Genomic DNA, 24,446 nt, shown 5'->3' with positions numbered 1-24,446 from the left:
TTGCACATAAAAACATTTTCACACTGAATGCAGAGCTAGAGATTCTCTACCTGAAAGTCCCACGTTTTAAGTTATTAAAACTGTTGCTGAAGACTTTTAGTTTATTATGTTGACAGTTTCAGCTCTCTCGTGTCATTTATGATCAGATCACTAACAAGTCTTTGGTACATACATGTCGTACAATTTCTCTTCCATATGAATTTATTGATGAGGACTGAAGAATAAAGGTAACTGAAGTAACGTCCATGTTGATTATAGTAATTCTTCAAAATGTGAGTCCTTTGTCATTTTTAGATGTTACAACTACAGCTGAAGTCTCTTCCATATTCCTTACATTCGTCATTCCTAACACCATGTCATCTAAAGTCAGAATATGTTCTGAAGACATTTATCATTTTCTCTCCAGGGTGACTTTTCTGATGTTATTTAAGATTAGTACACTAGCTGAAGGCTTTCCCACATAAATGGCATTCATATGGCTTTTCTCCAGTGCATGTTCTCTCATATCATCTAAGGTCAGAAGATAGACTAAAGTCTTTCCCACATAGAAGACAAGTATGTGGTTTCTCTTCAGTGTGAATTCTTGTGTGTCCTCTAAAGCCAGAGCTTTGACTAAAGACTTTCCCACTTTTATCACATTCATAACGCTTTTATTCAAGGTGAGTTCTCTCACGTCTTCGAAGGTTAAAGGATTGAATAAAACCTTTCCCACACTGATGACACTTATACGGTCTCTCTCCCGTGTGAGTTTTCTCATGTCTTCTAAGGTGAGAACACAGAGTGAAGGATTTTCCACATAGCTGACATGCATATGGCCTCTCTCCAGTGTGAGTCATCTTGTGCCATCTAAGGTGAAAGCAATTAGTATAGGCCTTTTCACATATATTACATTGATATGATTTACCTTTAGTATGAATTTGTTTATGTGGTTTAGGGAATAACTGATTACTAAGGGATTTTCCACACTGTTTGCTGATGTAGGGTTTCTTTCCACTCTGAGTTAACAAACGCTGAGTCATTGTGGAACTGTGAGTGCAATCTTCTCTCAAATCATTACATTCAAAGGGATCCTCCAGAGTGAGAGAGTTCTCCTTTAGGGACAAAGATTAAAAGCTCTTATTGATTTACCGACATACATCTATACGTTCATTTCACCACCTTTGAATCCTAGACCAACCATTCAGTAGTAGAGTCCAGTTGAAATCTTTCCAATGTTACTTGTGTGAAAGGAAATTAAATGTTGGCACCCCAAACTCATTTAACCAAAGGGAAAAATCAAGCTGAGAACAGGGTCACACAAACTTGCCTCCCCCTTCTGGTTCCTAAATAATATGGCTACAAGATGAAAAGCTACTTGCCTCCCCCGTATTTTGCCCACAAGGAAATTCCTCATGAGCTGTTAAAGTTACACCATGGCAATGCAAACTGATAGCTTGTCTTTACAGGCGCAGTCATCCCCAGTTCACCAGACACAAATACATATCTGATTGTTTCCCTGCCCCATTTTGCCTACGTTGTCTTATATAAAATGCAGCTCTCCTGCATTATTCCTCTGCCTCATTTGTTTATGTCATCTCATGTAAAAACAATCCAGATTCACTGAGCCAGAAAAATGTACGAATTACTATTTTTTTCTACCCACCTTTTACATGAAAATTGTGTACTTCTCAATATCCCACCCTTTCCCCCTTTAAATTTAGAGAAAATCATCTTTGGAGAAAGGCATACACCTGTCCCCCAGGTGCATGTCCTTAACTCTGGCAAATAAATCTCCTACAATGATTGAGACTTGTCTCGTCATTTTTCTCGATTGACACTTGCATACACATTGTCTCCTGCAGACACAGATATTTTCTCTTTTATAAGATCCCAACTATAGAGTTATTCTATTAATTGTGATGATATCAATATCTTTCAAAGTCTGAGCATGAGCAATGTACACGCACTTGTTCTATTTTAAAGATCTCATGTTATGGTTTAGAACACAGGTCACTTTATTCACTGAATTCAAACTATCAAATTTTTTTTGCTTAGAAACCACTTAATGCCAGCCTAATTACACTCAGGTGACTGTGTGTCATTACTAACTTAACCCATTACCAGGTCTTTAACTTAGATGGCTGGTGTACACAGCTATAAAACTCACCATTGTCATACCAGTGGATGCATCTTTTCTGATAGGATGCATGAATATCGTGTGTTTTTTCTTAAGGGCACTTTCCTTGTCTGAAATAATTGAAAAATAAATTGTTACCTTGCTATTATGGTAATAAAATTGTTTGAAAAACCCCAAGGCCCGTTTACTTTTTTCAAAAATTGACACTTAGATGTGGCAAATGTGTCAAATGAAGAAAATACTTCAATTGAAGAAAATACTTCAATAGAAGAAACAGATTGTACAGCGTCAGCAATTAGAAAAGAGTTTTAAAATTAAAACGTGAAAAGAGTTAAAATGGAAATGAGATATCAGGCAGGTAAATAGAGGGATAGTCTTCACAGGGGTATCGGGAAAAGGGTCAGCATGTGACAGTTTAACCCCAACAAGTACATGAATTATCCTTTTCCCGAAAGTAAAAGAAAAGGCAAGAGGACACAAGAGTAGCATCTGACATATGAACAAAATGATAATAACATCTAAGGAATTCTGCTCCAGTAACTTAACCTACATTTTAGAAATTACCACTCATTTAATAAAACCGCTAATTAATATTTGACTGATATTATTCACTGACGAAGCACCTCCTCCTATTAGAGCACAGGACCCTGTTGCTTAACCAGATTCTAGCCTTGGAGAAATTCTCTTCCTTCCCGCCAGAGCTCTTTTCCTTGCTCCAGCTGCAAAGTTACATAGGATTTGCTTATCTGGCACCCTGTTAGTGGAAACAGTACATGTGTTTTGAGTTCACTGTCAATAAATGTGCATTATCACCAACTGTAAGGCAGGCTATCAAGGAAGAATAAAAACAGTGAAGGTCAGCTCAGGCCACAAGACCTAGAACACAGAAAACTCCCCAGGATTTTTCTGACCCAACGTGAGACTAGAAAATAAATTCAAACAAAAGGTCCATCAGGAAAAGGAAATTCAAAACAGTCAGGACCTATGAATGCTGAGTCCATGCCTAAGTTCCAAGACACAACGCGTAATACACAGTCTTTTCAGAAAGAGATTAATTAAATCTCTGCACAATATGTTTATTATTATTCTCATACAGAACAGAAAAACAATTCGATTTACAGAAATAATTGGTGTTCTACACAAAAAAGATATTGCTATTGTTTTCACTAATTGGTCTCAGCATAAGCATAGCGACTAAAGCAGAAGAGTTATTTAGAAAATATTTAATTTAATACATTGAAAATATTCATTATGTTCTCAGGTCTGTTCTGAGTATTAGAGACTGAGTACCAAGGAAACCATGACATCCTTGTCAAGATTACATTCTAATTGAGTGACAAACTAAATAAAATAAAATAAAATAAAGATATTTCTTTCAGACAGATTTAGAGAGCTCAAATTTTTTTTCAGATAAGATCTGCGAGAGAATCAGAGATTAGAGTGAGATATGGGGAAGCTGTTCCAACACTTATTGAATGAATGAGTCAATGTGTGTCTACATACGTATGTGAATGTTGAGGGACTCACCGAGGGACACCAGTTGACACACGTTTTCCAGCATTACATCTCTGTACAGCTTTCTCTTGGATGTGTCCGTCATGGCCCACTCTTCCTGGGTGAAGTCAATAGCTACATTTTCAAAAGTCACTTTGTTCTAAAACATCAGACATTTTAGTTTAGACAGAGAATCCCTTTTAATGTCCAGAGGAGGAAGGCTGAGATGACATAGGTAGGATCTGGGTATGCAGAACACTCAGTGTTTTAGGTTCCAGCCAGTTCATTCTCAACACTAAACTGGTATCTGCCTTTCAAATTCACTCACAGAGACATACCCACTCTTAATTCATTAAACTTTCCTATGAAGAAATATCGCATGAGATGTGGCATAATATAGCCCAGATATTTTTCAGTAATGTGTTAATCACCTGTACATAACTGATTATAAAATTTTCACTTGAACCTTCATAAATAAAACAAATTTACCATGAATTTCAAGTAAATTACAGATTTGTCACAAGGCAAATAACCATGATTTACTACTTTTTAAACATGACCGTGATTAAATGAATTATTTCTCTAGATAAACCACAGGTTTCTCACCAATCAAATGGTTAAAAGACCTATTATGTGTTTTGAATAATCTAAAGAAGTAATAGAAAACATGTTTCCTATCCAGCAAATATTTACTAAATACAGGTCATTTGTCCCTTATTCATTAAAAAGGTAGAAAGCAATGAACCAGACTCCAGCATTCTTCAGAACTGAACAAGTTTTACACAGAATATAGGACTCAATTCATACATAGAGTCACTCTAATGTTATGTAATTCAGGTGTTCATGACAAGGCTTAAAGACAGTCCAGCCGCACAAGACAAGACCGCTGAGGCTGCTATACTGAGGAAGTCTTAGTCTGATGATTCCTGTGATATGAAGCCTCCTGTTCTCAACTTTCTCTGGTCAACCCAAACATCAGTTATCACTGCCTCTCTTTTAACTTTACCTTGTCACTTGGCTTGTTCAAGGATAAAAAGGCCTCTTTACTGTTTTCTTTTTTTCTAACCAGCCCTTATAGAGCATTTCCACAGAACCCTAAATTGTACTATATCTACTATATTCCTTCTCCTGAGTGTGCAACCATAATTAAGTAATTGTATTTCTTATATGTTACTTTCAGTTACCAGAAGGCAAAAAGGTTAATTACCAAAAGGTAAAATGAATGGGGATAAGAATAATAATGACTTCTTTAGTTGTCCTTTTGCAAAGTTTTTAAAAGCATAAATATATTTTATCAAACTCTCCTTTTTCCTCAGCACTGTGCAGCTCTTGCCCAAGGCCTATCACATGGGATTTATTGAACTCAGCTGCTAGAACATCAGCCTCATTATTGGGCTGTGATCTTCTGCTCTTCACGCATCTCTATTGCCTGCATTCATCACAATCCTAAGTCTATGTCAGCCAATGGTACAGTTAATGGGTCAATTATTTCCCTATGAGGTTATAGGATGGATAGAAGAAAAAGAAATACATAAATGAGACCTCTCATGTCTTTTTTTGTAAATAGCCTGCATAGGGGCCGGAATAAAGTAGTGTAATATTAGAAATTATATTGATAATTTAGGAATCATTGACACATGATACCCAACCTAGAGTCCTGAGAAAACTTAATTGGAGGCCAGATACCTGAAAGTCTCCTGATTGCATTTGGAACACCCAGGCTGGGTGGATTTTGCATCATAAAAACAAACAAAAAAAGAATAAAAATGAAACACCCATGCAAACTGGAGAAAACTGCCCATTTGCCAGCAATATGGGTATAATTTCAGTAGAAAGAGCCATCCCCCACTCACTAGTGAATGCATTGTCAAGAACTCAGTTTCTCTCTGTCTTCTTCTGGATTTCCACTTGCAGACACTTCAGGCACTAAGAAAAGCTGAGGTTGGAGAAAGAACACCTGAGACACCAGCCTTGTACATAATTTTCAGACCAACCTGTGATGAAAAGCCAGACCTTCACTGAAGGGTGACACCCCCTGCACCACAGCCTGACCAACAGTCACAAACACACAGAGGCCTCTCCTCTTTTCCCAAGGTCAAAATTAGGAAGCCTATGACTATGGTTTCTGACAAAGAAGGAACACAGATATCTTGTGAATGAGAACATCAAAAGCACTGAGTTTTGTATGTTAATTGACACAAGTCCAGATATTCAATTCCCTCACTGATTTTAAAACACAGGGATCCCTGACTCCGCCCACATGTGGAATACGATTTCCACCTGTAGATAAACACTGTGGGATTTCTCAGATTTTATTATCCCAGCTTTATGCCCTAGTAGTGTTTCTCCAACACCAATCACAGCCTTCTGAGGCCTTACTCCACTTTTACTTTCTCTCAATTTCGACTTTTGTATTTTCCCTTGGAACTCGGAAATCAATCAAGTAAGAAGCTGTTTTAGGGTCAAGTGCGGTTTCTCTCACCTGTAATCCCAGCATTTTGGGAGGCCAAGGCAGGTGGATCACCTGAGGTCAGGAGTTCGAGACCAGCCTGGCCAAAATGGTGAAACCCTATTTCTACTACAAATACACAAATTAGCTGGGCATGGTGGTGCTTGCCTGTAATCCCAGCTACTCAGGAGGCTGAAGCAGGAGAATTGCTTGAACCCAGGAGGCAATTACAGTGAGCCGAGATCCTAACACTGCACTCCAGCCAGGGTGACAGAGCAAGACTCTGTATCACCAAAAAAAAAAAAAAAAAAAAAAAAAAGTTTGTTTTAGGATGGAGATAATCAATTCAGGAATTTATTTCACTTGGAGGGTCAACACTCCCATCCTGCTGATCTAGCCCTTAAAATCCCCTGCATCAGAAATTCGCAGCAGTACCCTGCGTCATGGTGTTTCTGTCCTGTGTATACAGTCACAATCCTCTAGGATGCTCAGAAAATACAAAATGACTTAGGGCTGAGAGAAATTTAGCAGCTCAATCTGATATTTTACTAAGGTGGTATCTAAAATTCTTGCAATCATGGTTTATATTAGTGTTTGTTAGTTGCAATATCTCTGATTATCATGATGCATACTTGCTGAGAAATACTGATATCCATGTGTATATTCATACATAGATATGTAGGTATATAGATGGATATGTTTATATGAACGCATGTGTTTGAGACGGGGGAAAACATGCATGTATTATTTCCCTGCTAAAAATATAAAAATAATTAAATATATTTTATGTACAAATGATAATTATGTGTTATAAACAAAAAATTAACTGACCCATTTGTACATGAAGTCCAGGAAAAATAAAAAGGGTAGCTTTGTATTAATTATGACATTGTGCTTATAGATATACATAAATTTCCTTATTTAACTCTTATAATAACCCTGTTGATTATAGTTTATTTACCAGTTTAATAAATGATCAACAGAGTTTGAAAAATATGACAAAATTACAAAATTAGAAAATGACACAGCAATACTTTTAATTATATTCTGCCTTGTCACTGTCTCTTCTTGCTTTTTTACAAAATTACTCCCCTAACCAAGGTTCTCTATGATTCTGGGGACTCCAGGATTTAGACCCCAGTTCCCAAACTTCACTGTGTCTATTTTTACTGCCACATTTTAATGCACATTTACAGACTTCAACAAGCACTTTTCAGTATCAACTTTTTTCTTATTCCTTGGACTATTTCCTACATCTGTTCATCGAGACTCCAGTAACATATGACTCCATCTGCCTATCCCTTCCATGAATGTACCTGACAGTACATGTATTATGTAGTCTATAATTCAAGCAGAACAGATATTCCTTCAAAACAATAAGGTATTAGAGAATGCCTACAAAGCTTCAGTGAAACCAGCTGTAACCCTTAATATTATTACCATGTAAACTCTTCCTCAAATATCAAAATAAGATTTGGACTTTAGAGAATATTTGTGTGTGATTATAACCCAAACATGAACTAAAAGTAATTTAAATGGTCATATACAGACTGTGTCAGGGGCAAAAAAGGACAAATATTATAAGAAAATTAAAGCACACTTTTTTCCTAAAGGACTCTTGTGTGGAATCTATAAAAACTATTTCAATATGTAGAGATTAAATATATTTCAAAACACACACATACACAAGCAATCTTTAGGATAAATTTTTTAAAATTTATGTTATGGGTCTAAAATTTTCATTAATTCATGGAAAAAATGTATTGACAAACTTCTCACCAGAGCAGGAATAGCAACTTACGTATTTGGTGACTTCAAGATGAGAGCATGCACAGCTTAGTATCTCCCTCCAGATCTCTCTCTCTCTCTCTCTCTCTCTCTCTCTCTCTCTCTCTCCTTTTTTGTTTTTTGACAGAGTTTCGCTTTTGTTGCCCAGGCTGGAGTGCAATGGTGAAATCTCAGCTCACTGCAACCTCCACCTCCCAGGTTCAAGCTATTCTCCTGCCTCAGCCTTCCAAGTAGCTGGGATGACAGGCGTGCACCACCACGCTTGGCTGATTTTGTATTTTCAGTCGAGATGGGGTTTCTCCATTTTGGTCAGGCTGGTCTGAAACTCCTGACCTCAGGTGATCCACCTGCCTCAGCCTCTCAAAGTGCTGGGATTACAGGTGTGAGCCACAGCGCCCGGCCCAGATCTCTTAAAAAGTCATGAGGAAGGAGCCATTCTGCATTCTCAATATTACCTTAATATTTTAAGGACACCCATAACAATTAAGAAGCTGACTTATGACTTCCTAACCCCTTCAGGGCTATTTAGGCACATCTTAGTGAAGTATTAGGAATGCAGTATTCGGTCTCAAGTTCCTGGACACCAAAACCATGTTCTCCAACAGATCTTCAGTAAAAATAGCTGATGTCTATATTCTTTTGCCTGTCCTTTCCCTTCCTTTTAATTCAGAACTGCGGTCTCAAAAAAATGCTATTATTTAGTAGATTCTCTCAATTCTCAACACCAGCGCTATACAGTGTTGAGTAACGTCTCAGGTGCCAGGGAAACAGCAGCTGACATTCTAGCAATGCACAAATAGAAAAGCAAAGATCACCACAGAGTAAAAGAGAATAGGTTCTTTAAAAGTATGAAACCAAAATGAATATGTATCACATTACACTATAAATGGAAAATCCTATTATCTTGACTGGATTGCAAGTCAAAACCTCTCATGGCTTCCAACATCCAATATATTCAAAGCAGTTCAGGAATGGTGAAAGTGGAATGGAATTTAAAATTATTCTAAGGTTGCATGTGTGAAAGCACCATGCCCTGAAACAAAATATTTATTTTTAAAGTGCATAATGAACACTGCATACAAAGTTTGTGTAACAAGAGAGAGAAAAAATCTCACATTTTTAAAAAAGGAATATGCAACATATTTACATATAATAAAATAAAATTAAACTAAAATAACAGTAATGGAAGACACAATCTGACCTACAAAAGTCAAGGGAGAAATCTCTTTTAAATAAACTTGGCACAATTTTTAAAGTAAGTTATGAAAAATAGTAATACCTGAATATAGTATGTAAAAGTACCAACACAATAAAGCTAAAACAATATCCGTGGAAAAATTATTTGCTGTACATTATTTTTAAAAAATGATCTAAGTACTTTCCTCAAGAAGGTAAATGAATGAAATTTAAAAATTGCCTGAGAAAATCTGTGAAAGGAAATGAATGTAGGGAAGCAGAATATAATTTAACTATAAAGCACACAAATAGAATTTAAAAGTAAGGCCGGGCGCAGTGGCTCATACCTGTAATTCCAGCACTTTGGGTGGCTGAGGCAGGCGGATCACCTGAGATGAGGAGTTTGAGACCAGCCTGACCAACATGGAAAAACCCGGTCTCTACTAAAAATAATAATAATAATAAAAAAACAACAGGCAGGCGTGGTGGCGCATGCCTGTAATCCCAGCTACTAGGGAAGCTTAGGCAGGAGAATCGCTTGAACCTGGGAGGCGGAGGTTGCGATGAGCTGAGATCACGCCATTGCACTCCAGCCTGGGCAACAAGAGCAAAACTCTGTCTCAAAGGAATAAAAAATAAAAATAAAATAAAAATAAGTGGCAGCCAACATGCCCAACATGATTTTCTGTGATGAAAGAAATTCTTTGTATCTACATTGTCCAATGCAGTAACTACCACACATATGTAGTTACAGAATTTCTAGTTTGGCCACAAATTTGGCTATTACTACTAAGGATATGCCATTTAGTTATTTAATTATAATTAATTTACAGTTTATAGCCACATGTGACTAGTAGTTACTCTATTGGTCAATGCAGATCTAGAGTCTTGGAGAAGGCAGTTAAAATAATGAGATATGGTCAAAACAAAAATGGAAAAGGCACACAAATAGTGAACACAGAATATGAGAATGTGAAGTAACAATTCACACAGTAAAGTTTAATAATGAGGTGCTGCCTTGATGGGACACATGTCTGATGATATGCAAGGCTTGTCTTGTTACAGGTAGAAGAGCAGGAGCAGGGCAGGAGAGGGCTCTTCCCCTACCCACTAGAAATGTCAGGTGATGGTCTGTTAATGATCACTTTGCCTCTCTAATAATGATAATTAGGCAGCACCAGAGACAGGCCATTTCCTGGTGGTCTACACCTGTTAACATCAAAAATGTTAACTAAATGCAGACCCCAGGAAGAAGCAACTTCTTGGGCATTCATGTTAAGAGACAAAAATGACAAAGTATAATCTTCTGGGGACACACTCCACTGGAAAAGGAAAGAAAACTTCGGATGGACATGCACATAACTCCCTAAACACAACGTGCATGCTCAATTCCAAAGGATAAGGAAAGCACTGTTCATGCCGGAAACTCTCCCTAAAGGAAGAATCATGGGAAAGAGGCAAGCCCATCCCAGGATCAAGGTTAGAGGCCCTTCTCTTTTCTCTCTTGGACCCTCAGGCATCCACTTGGGTCTCTTCCAAGAGAATTTTCCTTTCCTTTCTGTTCTAAAGCCTTTTTAAATAAACTTCCTCTCCTGCTCTGAAACTTAGTCTCTTTTTCGGCTGTATGCCCCTCAGTCGAATTCTTTCTTCTGAGGAGGCAAGGACTGAAGTTGCTTATGGACCCATGCAGATATGCTGCCAGTAACTCGAATCTCTTCTACTGGTAACAGTATCATTGTAAGGGAATGAGGCCAGTTCACATCTCAGTGCTCCGAGAACTCACCAAAAATAAAAAGTTGGAGGATGCTGTGAACTTATCTACCTTCCAAGGCAAGTCCCACAAGCAAGCAGCAAGACTCTCTTCCCCAAAGGTCTTAAACTCTTCTGATGCTCCTTCTCTGGGAAAACGCATCCTCTGATTGGCTTCCCCTTATATAGGAAAAAACAATTAATAAACCTAATCAGCACTACATTCCAAGAGACATGCCCTGATTGCACAGATACTGAACTTCATCAAAACTTCATTCTGGAGACACACCCGGTTCAATTTGATTGGATTTTTGAGACAAGTACTAAAAACCCCACGTAAACTTGGAAACCAAAGAGTTAAGGCTATTTTGAAGGAAAAATAAGAAGATTCATTCCTTTTTTCATTCATAAGTACTTTTTTTTTTTTTTTTGAGATGGAGTCTTGCTCTGTCGCCCAGGCTAGAGCGCAGTAGTAGTACGATCTCGGCTCTCTGCAAGCTCCGTCTCCCGGGTTCACGCCGTTCTCCTGCCTCAGCCTCCCGAGTAATTGGGACTACAGGCGCCCGATACCACGTCCGGCTATTTTTTTTTTTTTTCAGTAGAGACGGGGTTTCACCCATGTTAGCCGGGTTGGTCTCGATCTCCTGACCTCGTGATCCGCCCACCTCGGCCTCCCAAAGTGCTAGGATTACAGGCGTGGGCCACCGCATGCAGCCTCGTAAGTACTTTTGAGTGTATTATATGTACTAGAAAGCATTCATAGTCATGGGGTACAGCAAGAAACCAGACAAAATAGAGTCTTATGGAGACTCTATATTCTAAAATTATTTGGAAGTAAACTGGACTTGAAAACAAATGGAAAGTGAATAGATATAAAAAGTTTCAATATTCATGATGATGTAAAAAATTAAAATACATTGCAGAAATGAAGTCAGGAAGTGTTAGGGGTCATATGGTACTTTTTTTTTTTTTGGCGGAGGGGCGCGGAGTTTCGCTCTGTCGCCCAGGCTGGAGTGCAGTGGCGCAATCTCGGCTCACTGCAAGTTCCGCCTCCTGGGTTCACGCCATTCTCCTGGCTCAGCCTCCCCAGTAGGTGGGACTACAGGCGCCCGCCACCACGCCCGGCTAATTTTTTGTATTTTTAGTAGAGACGGGGTTTCACCGTGTTAGCCAGGGTGGTCTCGATCTCCTGACCTCATGATCCGCCCGTCTTGGCCTCCCAAAGTGCTGGGATTACAGGCGTGAGCCACCGCGCCCGGCCCATGTGGTACTTTTAAGGCCATTAGTATCCTCTGAAATTCAAGCAGGCTGAAGACATTTGCATAACTAAAAGGAAAGCAGATGCTTATAGAAGACAATGAAGAAAGAGCCTGAAAGGCATTTCAGAGACCTTGGCTGGTGGCAGCCCCTCCCTTCAAAGGTCTGGAGGCCTATAAGGGAAGACTGGTTTTGTGGGCTGGGCCTAGGGCTGAACCACCCAGGGCAAGTGCAGGACAGTGCTCACAGCATTCTACCTCCCAACCACTCCAGCTCCAGCCATGGCTAAAAAGGCCCCAGACACAGTTTGGGTCACTGCTTTGAGGGTGCAAGCCATAAGCCTTGGCAATTTCCATGGGATATTAAACCTGCAGTTGCACAAAGTACAGGAGTGCGCTGCTGATAAAGACATACCCGAGACTGGGCAATTTTCAAAAGAAAGAGGTTTAATTAGACTTACAGTTCCACATGGCTGGGGGGAGGCAGAAGGCGAAAGGCAGGTCTTACAACACAGCAGGGAAGTGAGAGAACGAGAGCCAAGCAAAACTGGTTTCGCCTTATCAAACCATCAGAACTCGTAAGACTTATTCACTACCACGAGAACGATACGGGAGAAACTGCCCCCATGATTCAATTATTTCCCACTGGGTCCCCCCACAACATGTGGGAATTGTGGGAGTACAATTTGAGGTGAGATTTGGGGGAGGGGGACACAGAGCCAAACCCTATCAGAAGCCTTCACCTGGATTTCAAAAGATGTATGGAAAAGCCTGTATGTCCAGTAGAAGCCTGCCGGGGTGGAGACCTCATGGCAAATGTCTACTATAGCAGTGCAGAGGGAGAATATGGGGTAGGAGCCCCGACAGAGTCCCCACTGGGGCACTGCCTAGTGGAGCTCTGAGAAGACGGCCACCATCCTCCAGACCCCAGAATGATAGATCCACTGACAGCTTGCACCCTGAGCCTGGAAAAGCTGCAGGCACTCAACGCTAGCCCTTGACAGCAGCCATGGGGACTGACCCTTGTATCCAAAAGAAAATAAATTGTTCTACCATAAAGACATGTGCACTCATATATTTATTATAGCATTATTTGCAATAGCAAATACATGAATATTTTCTCTATCATTGGATAGAGAAAATGTAGTATATGTACACCATGGAATACTATGCAACCATTAAAAAATTATGTCCTTTGCACCAACATGGATGCAGCTAGAGGCCATTATTCTAAAATAATGCAGGAATAAAAAACCAAATACCATGTGTTCTTAGTTATAAGTAAGAACAAAGCACTGATTACACATGGATGTAAAGATGGGAACAATGGATACTGGGGATTGCAAGAAGGGGAAGGGAAGGTGGGGACCAAGACCTGAAAAACATTTACACCATGAAATACTATGTTTTCTACCTGGGTTACAAGATCATTCATACTCCAAGCCTCAGCATCACACAATGTGCCAATGTAAAACCCTGCACATGCATTCACTGAATCTAAAATAAAAGTTGAATTTTTTTTTAAATAGGTGAAGATCTGAATAGACGTTTCCCAGAAGAAGAGATACAAATTGTCAACAAATATATGACAAAATTCTTACCATCTCTAATTGTCAGGGGGATGCAAATAAAAACCACCATGAAATGTCACCTGACACCTCTTAGAATAGCTGTTATCGAAAAGATGACTAGCAAGTATTAGTGAGGATGTGGATAAAAGATAACCCTTGTATACTCGTGGTGGAAATACAAACTACTATGGCCATTTAGTATAATAGTATGAAGGTTTCTCAAAAATTTTTTAAATAATACTACCTGCTGACGAGGCTGTTGAGATATAGGAACACTTTTACACTGTTAGTGGAATGTAAATTAGTTCAACCATTGTGGAAGACAGTATGGTGATTCCTCAAAGACCTAGAACCAGAAATATCACTTGACCCAGCAATCTCATTACTGTGTATAAACCCAAAGGAATATGAAGGGGTGGCCTGCCCCTCCACACCTGTGGGTGTTTCTCGTAAGGTGGAACGAGAGACTTGAGAAAAGAAATAAGACACAGAGACAAAGTATAGAGAAAGAAAAGCGGGGCCCAGGGGACCGGCGCTCAGCTTACAGAGGACCCACGCCGGCCCCGGTCTCTGAGTTCCCTTAGTATTTATTGATAATTATCTTTACCATCTTAAAGACAGGGGAGTGGCAGGACAATAGGGTTAAACAAAAAAAAGAGGAAATCGGCAGTAAGACATATGAACAAAAACCTCTGTGACATGAATAAGTTCAAAGGACAATGCTGTGCCTTGAGATGCATATGCAAACATCTCCATAAACCTTTTGGCAGCATAGTTTCAGTCTATCACATGGGGAGAAACCTTAGACAATACCTAGCTTATCTAGGAACAAAGTCACACCCTGCACGCCCAAAATCCATTAAACCTTGAGTTACCACAGCACATGTCTCTTGCAAGGACAAGGTTGGGGGTAGGGTCACAGACTAACAGCATCTCAAATACAGAACAAAATGGAGTCTCTTATGTCTACTTCTTTCTTTTTTTTTTTTTTTTTTTTTTTTTTTTTTTTTTTGAGACGGAGTCTCGCTCTGTCGCCCAGGCTGGAGTGCAGTGGCCGGGTCTCAGCTCACTGCAAGCTCCACCTCCCGGGTTCACGCCATTCTCCAGCCTCAGCCTCCGGAGTAGCTGGGACTACAGGCGCCCGCCACCTCGCCCGGCTAGTTTTTTGTATTTTTAGTAGAGACGGGGTTTCACCGTGTTAGCCAGGATGGTCTCGATCTCCTGACCTTGTGATCCGCCCGTCTCGGCCTCCCAAAGTGCTGGGATTACAGGCTTGAGCCACCGCGCCCGGCGTCTACTTCTTTCTATATAGACACAGTAACAGGCTGATCTCTTTCTTTTCCCCACATTTCCCCCTTTTCTTTTCAACAAAACCACCACTGTCATCATGACACAAAGTAATAGAATATCACAAAGCAAGTGGAGGCAGGATGAGATCACAGGATGGTGTTAAAATTAAAATTTTTGGGCATGCATAGTCATGGATAACATCTTATCAGAAAACAGGGTTTGAGAGCAGACAACCTGTCTGACCAAAATTTATTAGGTGGGAATTTCCTCGTCCTAATAAGCCTGGGAGCGCTACAGGAGGCCGGGGCTTATTTCATCCCTTCGGCTTCAACCGTAAAAGGCGGCACGCCTCCAAGGGGGTCGTTTATAGGCCTACCCTCAGAGCGCATTCTCTTTCTCAGGGATGTTCCTTGCTGAGAAAAAGAATTCAGCGATATTTCTCCTATTTGCATAATGAAAAGAGAAGAAATATGGCTCTGTTCCGTCCGGCTCACCGGCGGCCAGTTCAAGGTTGCCTCCCTTGTTCCCTGAACATTGCTGTTATCCTGTTCTTTCTCCAAGATGCCCAGATTTCATATTGTTCAAACACACATGCTCCATAAACAATTTGTGCAGTTAAGGCAATCATCACAGGGTCCTGAGGTGACATATATCCTCCTCAGTTTACAAAGAAGATGATAGAATTAAGAGATTAAAGACATAAGAGATTATGAAAGGACACAAAGATAGATGTGTACCTGCCCCCCACCCGCTACACCCTTGTTCTGCTCTCTAATCTTTGCACGTACCAGAGGTTTTGTAAGTTCTGTAAGTACATGTTTCTCTTTCTGAGGCCAGGTCACAAGGAATGTTTAAGTAAGATAGCCAGGTCACAAGGTGTGTTTAAGCAAGATAGCCATAAACTGGTCGAGCAACCTGATGCAATATAATTAACTGCCTTTGTGTAAAACTGCTCTTCTGCCTCAAGGGTTGTACTGAAATATCAGAAATGGCGGGAACCAATCATAGTTTGCCAAATCGCTTTGTTCAAACTCCAGCCAATCATACCTCTAATTTGTATAATGATTCTATGCCTACTTTCCTTAGACTATATAACATTGTTCGGAGCTCAGTAGGGGAGCTCTCCTGCCCGTCTCGTTTCACGAGCAAGTGAGAGCTCCAGGTTCGAACCTGTAATAAAGATCCTTGCTGCTTAGCTTTGACTCTGGACTCTGGTGGTCTTCTTCGGGGAATAAACGGTCTGGGCATAACAAATGGGGGCTCGTCCGGGATTTCCCCCAAGCCCACCAGACCCCCAAGTCAACGGATCTTAATCTGTAGGTAAGCCGGCTTTGTCACTGTCTCTGTCTTTGTCTCTGTCTGTCTCCCTGAAATTTCGCGAAATCCGTAATCTGTAATCTGTATTGGTCTGTTCTGTAAGTGGCACGGTCTTGGCGGACGCGCTAGAAGACAGCCACTCGGGACTGGTGGGAGACGTTCCCCAGTGCCCATCTGGGGGCCTCCATCCTTGGTTGCCCCGTCTGACTCAGGTCGGAAGTCCGACACGCGCTCGCGAATGCTCATCGTTATTACTGTCTGTCCGTTATTGTTAAGTGTTAAGTGTAAGCCCAAAACGAAACATAAAACCTTTTCTTCCCCCTCCAGGACCGGACCTGTCGGATACTCCCCTCTGCTTCACACTCATTTTCGTCCCCCCTTCTCTTTGTAGAAGCAGTCCAAAGATGGGCAACAACCAGAGCACGCCGCTCTCACTCCTTGTTACCAATTTTAAGGATGTGAAGGCTCGGGGGCGTAACTTAAGCGTAGAACTAAAGAAGGGAAAGCTAGTTACTTTCTGCCGTTCGGAGTGGCCCTCTTTCGGCGTAGGGTGGCCCTCTGAAGGAACTTTCTGTCTCTCTATTATTACTAAGGTAAAAACTAAGATTTTCCTGCCAGGGCAGTCAGGACATCCTGATCAAATTCCTTATATTCTAGTGTGGCAGGATCTTGTGGAAAACCCACCACCCTGGATAACTCCATTCATCCTTGAGCCCTGCAAAGTCCTAGTAACGCGACCTACAAGACAAAAGACTCCCTCTGCTCCCTCGGCCCCTGTGCTGCCGGACAGCCAGGACCCCCTAACGTTAGAACCCACATTTCCCCCACCATATCAGCACCTTATCCCGCAGGACCCAGTCCCCCAGGGTGGTGCTTCCGTAGAGGGAAACCGAGAAGCGGAAGCAGCCGAGAGTGAAAGTAACCTGGGGGGGCCGGCCGGCCGAACACGAGGCCGCGTACAGCGGGACCAAGCTTCCCGACTCCCTGACTCCACTGTAGCCCTGCCTCTCAGAGAAATAGGATCGCTCGATGATACCGGGCTCTCCCGTCTCATGTATTGGCCTTTTTCCACCAGTGATTTATACAATTGGAAGTCCCAAAATGCTCGGTTCTCAGATAATCCCAAAGATCTAACCTCGTTGTTAGACAGTGTCATGTTTACTCACCAGCCGACCTGGGATGACTGTCAACAGCTCCTCCGAATCCTGTTCACAACGGAGGAGCGGGAAAGAATCCAAGTTGAGGCCAGAAAACTGGTTCCAGGAGATGACGGCCAGCCAACTGCAAATCCTGACCTCATTAATGCGGCTTTCCCTTTGACCCGGCCCAGATGGGACTACAACACGGCAGAAGGTAGGGGACGACTGCTCATTTATCGCCAGACTCTAATGGCGGGTCTCCGGGCTGCAGCTCGCAAGCCCACCAATTTGGCTAAAGTATATTCTGTGTTACAAGGTAAGACAGAAAGCCCCGCTGTGTATTTAGAGAGATTAATGGAAGCCTTCAGACAGTTTACCCCTATGGACCCGGAAGCACCGGAAAATCAGGCAGCGGTAGTAATGTCCTTTGTAAACCAGGCAACACCAGATATTAAAAGAAAACTCCAGAAATTAGAAGGTTTAGAGGGAAAGCAGATTCAGGACCTCCTTCAGATGGCCCAGCGAGTTTATAATAATAGGGATACTCCAGAAGAAAAACAGTTCAAGGCAACCAAAGAAATGACCAAAGTCTTAGTAGCAGCTTTCCCCCAGGCAGGAAATGGCCAAAACAGAAAGCAGAAAAAGCAAGGCCCTAGGCAAGGATTAGAAAAAGATCAGTGTGCTTATTGCAAGGAACGTGGCCACTGGATTAAAGACTGCCCAAAGAAACGGAGACCAGCTAACCCTACCTCCGTACTCGTTACCCAGGACTCTGACTAGGGAGGACGGGGTTCGGACCCCCTCCCCGAACCCAGGGTAACTTTGCAAGTGGAGGGGTCCCCAGTTCGCTTCTTGGTCGATACTGGGGCGGAACGCTCAGTCCTAACCAAACCAATTGGAAAAATGTCTAAGAAAACATCCTGGGTGCACGGGGCCACAGGCATCAAAAAATACCCCTGGACAACCCAGAGGACTGTAGACTTAGGAACGGGAAAAGTCTCCCATTCCTTCCTAGTCATCCCAGAGAGCCCCTGCCCTCTACTAGGGAGGGACTTGCTGACAAAGATGGGGGCCCAAATCCACTTTGAGCCAGAAGGGCCCAAGATAACTGATTCCCAAAACAGGCCAATATCTATCCTGACTGTCACCTTAGAAGATGAGTACCGACTCCATCAAGAGCAAAAGCCCCCCGATCAGGGAATTGACTCTTGGCTCCAGCGTTTCCCTGAAGCGTGGGCAGAAACTGGGGGCTTGGGGCTAGCTAAACATCGACCTGCCATATTTGTGGAAGTTAAGCCAGGGACGGACCCCGTTCGGGTTCGGCAATATCCTATGCCCCTGGAGGCAAGAGAAGGAATTACGCCCCATATCCGCCGACTCCTAGACCAGGGAGTCCTACGGGCTTGCCACTCATCCTGGAATACTCCACTGTTACCTGTTCGTAAACCCAACAGTACGGACTACAGGCCAGTACAGGATTTAAGAGAAGTTAATAAAAGGGTCATGGACATACATCCCACTGTGCCCAATCCATACACCCTTCTGAGTGCCTTACATCCCAAAAAACAGTGGTATACCGTTCTTGATCTAAAAGACGCTTTCTTCAGCCTTCCTCTGGCTCCCAAAAGTCAAGAACTCTTTGCATTTCAATGGACGGATCCTGAGAGGGGCATCAACGGTCAGCTAACATGGACCAGACTGCCACAAGGGTTCAAGAACTCGCCAACTCTGTTCGATGAAGCCCTTCATGAAGATCTGGGTGAGTACCGGCGGCAACACCCTGAAATAACTCTTTTGCAATATGTTGATGATCTCTTAATAGCGGCCAGGTCCCCGGAAACTTGTGTTCGAGGGACTGAGGACCTCCTGAAGACTCTGGGGGAGCTAGGCTACCGAGCCTCAGCAACAAAGGCTCAGATCTGCAAGTCGGAGGTAACTTATCTGGGGTACCTATTAAAAGGGGGGCAACGCTGGCTAACCAAAGCCCGAAAGGAAACAGTCCTACGCATCCCTAGACCCCAGTCAACACGGCAAGTGAGAGAATTCCTGGGGTCGGCAGGGTTCTGTAGGTTATGGATACCCGGATTTGCTGAGTTAGCCAAGCCCCTATACCAGGCAACAAAGGAACGGCAGCCCTTCAATTGGACGGAAGAGGCTGAGCTGGCCTTTCAGCAAATCAAAACTGCCTTGTTATCAGCCCCCGCGCTGGGGCTCCCTGATGTCTCCAAACCCTTCCACTTATACGTGGATGAAAGTAAGGGTGTTGCAAAAGCCGTGTTAACACAGTACCTAGGCCCCTGGCAGAGGCCAGTTGCCTATTTGTCAAAAAAATTAGATTCAGTGGCTGCTGGCTGGCCACCCTGCCTCCGGATAATCGCGGCGACCGCCCTAATGGTCCGAGACGCTGATAAACTTATCATGGGGCAAGAGTTGCGCGTTATAACCCCGCATGCCATTGAAGGCGTCCTCCGGCAGCCGCCGGACCGATGGATGAGTAACGCCCGGCTCACCCACTATCAAGGACTGCTGTTAAACCCCCTCAGAATAACTTTTCTGCCCCCAACCTCTTTAAACCCTGCTTCACTGCTGCCAAATCCAGACTTGGACGCCCCGTCCCATGAGTGCACTGAGATACTGGCTCAGGTGCATGGGGTGCGGGAGGACCTGCAAGATCGTCCGCTCCCCGACACAGAACTCACCTGGTTCACTGATGGCAGCAGCTATGTCCACCAAGGCCAGCGGTATGCAGGAGCGGCTGTAACGTCAGAGACTGAGGTAATCTGGGCGGAACCCTTGCCTCCAGGGACATCGGCCCAAAGAGCCGAACTGATAGCCCTTACACAGGCCCTCACCCTAGGGGCAGAGAAAAAACTAACAGTATACACGGATAGCCGCTATGCTTTCGCTACTGCGCACATACATGGGGCCATCTACAGAGAAAGGGGACTATTAACAGCCGAAGGCAAAGAAATAAAAAACAAGCAAGAGATCCTAGCTCTATTAACTGCTTTGTGGAAACCAAAGAAATTGGCTATTGTACATTGCCCTGGGCATCAGAAACCAACTACGCCAATTGCTCGAGGCAACTTCTTAGCCGACCAAACCGCAAGGAGCATAGCAAAAGCTCCCAGTCAGCTCCTCGCGCTCCAGCTCCCCGATCCTGGCCCGCGAAATTTGCCATGTTTTCCCGACTATACCGAACAGGATCGCGAATGGATGAACACGCTTCCCCTAAAACAGGTTAAAAATGGGTGGTGGACTGATATAAATGACCAAACCATCCTACCAGAAAAATTAGGACGGCAGGTGTTGGAACACATCCACCGGACAACCCACCTGGGTGCCCGGCGAATGATGGACTTAATCAGGCACGCCAAGTTTAGAATCAGGCGCATAGCTGAACTGGCCAGCGATGTCACAACAAATTGCAAAGCCTGCCAACTAAACAACGCTTGCCCCCAAACCCAGACCGCCACAGGAATTAGGTGTAGAGGAACTAGGCCTGGTATCTATTGGGAAATAGACTTTACTGAGATAAAGCCTGGAAAATATGGGTATCAGTACTTACTTGTCTTTGTAGATACTTTTTCAGGATGGACAGAAGCGTTCCCAACTAAGAGAGAAACTGCTCAGGTTGTAGCAAAGAAAATTTTGGAAGAAATCCTCCCCAGGTATGGCTTTCCCGTCCAAATAGGGTCAGACAATGGACCAGCCTTCGTTGCTAAGGTAAGTCAGGATTTGGCTTCCATTCTGGGGGCAAATTGGAAATTACATTGTGCTTATAGGCCCCAAAGCTCAGGACAGGTAGAAAGGATGAATCGGACTCTGAAGGAGACCTTAACTAAATTGACCATGGAGACTGGCGCTAATTGGGTAGTACTTCTCCCCTACGCTCTGTTCCGGGCCCGAAATACCCCTTACAGACTAGGCCTCACACCATATGAAATCATGTATGGCAGACCCCCACCCCTGGTCCCCAGTCTAAAAGATGACTTACTCAAACCTGAAACTGAAAATGTCTCTGAGCTCCTGTTCTCCTTACAAGCCTTACAGAAAATTCACCAGGAAATTTGGCCCAGACTACGAGAACTGTACGAGGCAGGACCTCCGCCGACGCCTCATCCGTTCCAGCCGGGAGACTGGGTCCTAGTCAAGCGCCACCGGCAAGAAACTCTTCAACCCAGGTGGAAAGGACCACTGCAAGTACTCCTGACTACTCCCACCGCTCTCAAAGTAGAAGGCATCGCTTCGTGGATCCACTACACACACGTCAAACCAGTGGACCCAACATCCGACCTTCTCGAGCCGTCTGGAGCACCGGTTACATGGACTGTAGACAAAGCTAAGAACAATCCCTTAAAGCTAACCCTGCGCCGTCATCCCCATAGCCGTAACCATGTCTAGCTTACCTATGCTTTTATGCCTTATGCATCTGACTCTCCTCACTGCTGCGCCGTCTAATCCCTATGTCTGGAGGTTCTGGCTCTATGAAAACAAAACTCACCCCGGGGAAACCCCCCAAGCGGGTAAACTGCTAGCTAGCGCAGACTGCCCCCCCTCAGGGTGTAATACTATAGTTTACCTCAATTTCACTAGGTTCCAGATTGCCCAACCAGCAACACCCATGATCTGTTTTGAATATGATCAAACTGAATATAATTGTAAAAATTATTGGTGGCACCAGAGTGCAGGTTGCCCATATAGCTACTGTAAGACGCACTCTGTCCGATACTGGAGAGAACGACAAGGGTGGTATTTTTACAAAACTGAGTCTCCCGTCACTTACACTTGGATAATTAGAGACCCATGGGACTCTCGGTGGACAACCCCACAACATGGGGGAGTATATTACTCATCAACTAGTACCTGGCCCAGTAGCCATTTATATCTGTGGAGAAGTCTAGTCCAGATTCAACCCTTAATCCACACACAAATCCACAGGCAAGAAACCAAGTTATCACAAGACTTGCAGCCCTTCTCCTGGCTAACTCTATTACGGGAAGGGCTAGCATTCGCCAACCTCACTGGTTTAGGCGACCTGTCCTCTTGCTTTATGTGTGCAACCCTAGGAAGACCACCATTAACGGCTGTTCCTCTATCCTCCCCTCCCACAAACTATACAGGTTTTAACTCATCGATAGTCACGATACCCGATGTAGCCCTGTACCGTGACCCATACCAAGAGAAATACCCCTATTGTTATTCGGCATTTAGCAACAGCCTCTGCAACCAATCGGCTACATACCCTAATAGTCCCATATATGCTCCCCCTGGTGTGTTCTTCTGGTGTAATATGACTCTGTTAAAAACTCTGTCCAAAAGCATCTCTGACGGACAGTTGTGTATCCCTGTTACCCTAGTTCCCCGACTGACACTGCTAACCCCGGCAGAGTTCATAGGCTGGGCAGGGACCGCCCCAACTAAAACTGCGCGACATAGACGAGCAGTTTTTCTACCACTAATTGCCGGAATATCCTTAACCACCTCTGTCGTCGCAGCGGGGTTAGCAGGAGGGGCCCTACAACACTCCATGATAGAAAACGACAAGCTGTTACAACAATTCTCTGTTGCTATGGAAGACTCCGCCTATTCCCTAGCCTCCCTTCAGCGGCAGCTCACCTCCCTAGCACAGGTCACCCTTCAAAACCGCAGAGCCTTAGACTTACTCACGGCTGAGAAAGGAGGTACCTGTATGTTCCTCAAAGAAGAATGCTGTTTCTATATAAATGAGTCAGGGTTAGTTGAGGAAAGAGTCCAACGCCTACACGAACTAAGCTTAGAAATGAAAAAGCAACAATTCACTACAGCCGCTAACAATTGGTGGAGCTCTTCAATGTTTTCCCTTCTGGCACCCCTTTTAGGCCCCCTAATGTCTTTACTACTTCTATTCACTATAGGCCCCTGTGTGGTAAATAAAATTTTACAATTTGTCAGAGAAAGGTTTGATACCATCCAACTAATGGTCCTCCGTAGCCATCACCAGCCTCTCCTGCACCCAGAAAGTGAGGCTATATTATAAGACTCTGGAAATCCAAGATTGGACATCCAGTTACTTATGAGAAGGGAGAAATGAAAGGACACAAAGATAGATGTGTACCTGCCCCCCACCCGCTACACCCTTGTTCTGCTCTCTAATCTTTGCACGTACCAGAGGTTTTGTAAGTTCTGTAAGTACATGTTTCTCTTTCTGAGGCCAGGTCACAAGGAATGTTTAAGTAAGATAGCCAGGTCACAAGGTGTGTTTAAGCAAGATAGCCATAAACTGGTCGAGCAACCTGATGCAATATAATTAACTGCCTTTGTGTAAAACTGCTCTTCTGCCTCAAGGGTTGTACTGAAATATCAGAAATGGCGGGAACCAATCATAGTTTGCCAAATCGCTTTGTTCAAACTCCAGCCAATCATACCTCTAATTTGTATAATGATTCTATGCCTACTTTCCTTAGACTATATAACATTGTTCGGAGCTCAGTAGGGGAGCTCTCCTGCCCGTCTCGTTTCACGAGCAAGTGAGAGCTCCAGGTTCGAACCTGTAATAAAGATCCTTGCTGCTTAGCTTTGACTCTGGACTCTGGTGGTCTTCTTCGGGGAATAAACGGTCTGGGCATAACAATTACAAAAGTATTAATTTTGGAGAACTAATAAATGTCCATGAAATCTTCACATTTTATGTTTTTCTGCTGTGGCTTCAGCCAGTCCCTGCGTTCAAGGTCCCTGACTTCCCGCAACGTTCTCCCTCCCTTTTCCTCTTTTTTCTTTGTTTATATTGTCCTGCCACTCCCCTGTCTTTAAGATGGTAAAGATAATTATCAATAAATACTAAGGGAACTCAGAGACCTGGGCCGGCTTGGGTCCTCTGTAAGCTGAGCGCCGGTCCCCTGGGCCCCGCTTTTCTTTCTCTATACTTTGTCTCTGTGTCTTATTTCTTTTCTCAAGTCTCTCGTTCCACCTAACGAGAAACACCCACAGGTGTGGAGGGGCAGGCCACCCCTCCAACTTTTGATTTTTGCTACTGCACATTCTCCAACAGGCATCATTATTCAAAACACTGATCTTGTGGAGTGGTCATTTCTTTCTCACAGTACAATTAAGACTTTTACA

General features: G+C 43.2%; 1 protein-coding gene and 1 pseudogene across 5 annotated transcripts; one reads left to right on the top strand and one right to left on the bottom strand.

Moving 5' to 3' along the window:
- Positions 1 to 449: 449 nt before the first annotated feature.
- LOC135966948 (uncharacterized) lies at positions 450 to 3,724 on the bottom strand (annotated as a pseudogene).
- Positions 3,725 to 15,608: 11,884 nt separating this feature from the next.
- On the top strand, positions 15,609 to 23,907 carry LOC135966773 (uncharacterized). 5 transcript variants are annotated; one of them, XM_065526757.2, is made up of 4 exons: positions 15,609 to 17,559; positions 19,168 to 19,277; positions 19,945 to 20,120; positions 20,926 to 23,907. In XM_065526757.2, the coding sequence occupies exons 1-3, from the start codon at positions 16,611 to 16,613 to the stop codon at positions 20,104 to 20,106; spliced, it is 1,221 nt and encodes a 406-aa protein (XP_065382829.1). In that variant the 5' UTR covers positions 15,609 to 16,610; the 3' UTR covers positions 20,107 to 20,120; positions 20,926 to 23,907. The 5 variants fall into 5 exon arrangements, with proteins under 5 accessions (XP_065382829.1, XP_073867301.1, XP_073867300.1 ...); XM_074011200.1 differs by having other exon boundaries at positions 19,168 to 20,120; positions 20,938 to 23,907; XM_074011199.1 differs by having other exon boundaries at positions 19,168 to 20,120.
- Positions 23,908 to 24,446: the final 539 nt, after the last annotated feature.

This window comes from Macaca fascicularis, chromosome 13 (genome assembly GCF_037993035.2).
Source record: "Macaca fascicularis isolate 582-1 chromosome 13, T2T-MFA8v1.1".
NCBI classification, from domain to species: domain Eukaryota; kingdom Metazoa; phylum Chordata; class Mammalia; order Primates; family Cercopithecidae; genus Macaca; species Macaca fascicularis.
Note: the sequence above shows the minus strand (reverse complement) of the source record. Positions and strands in the feature narration are given on the sequence as shown.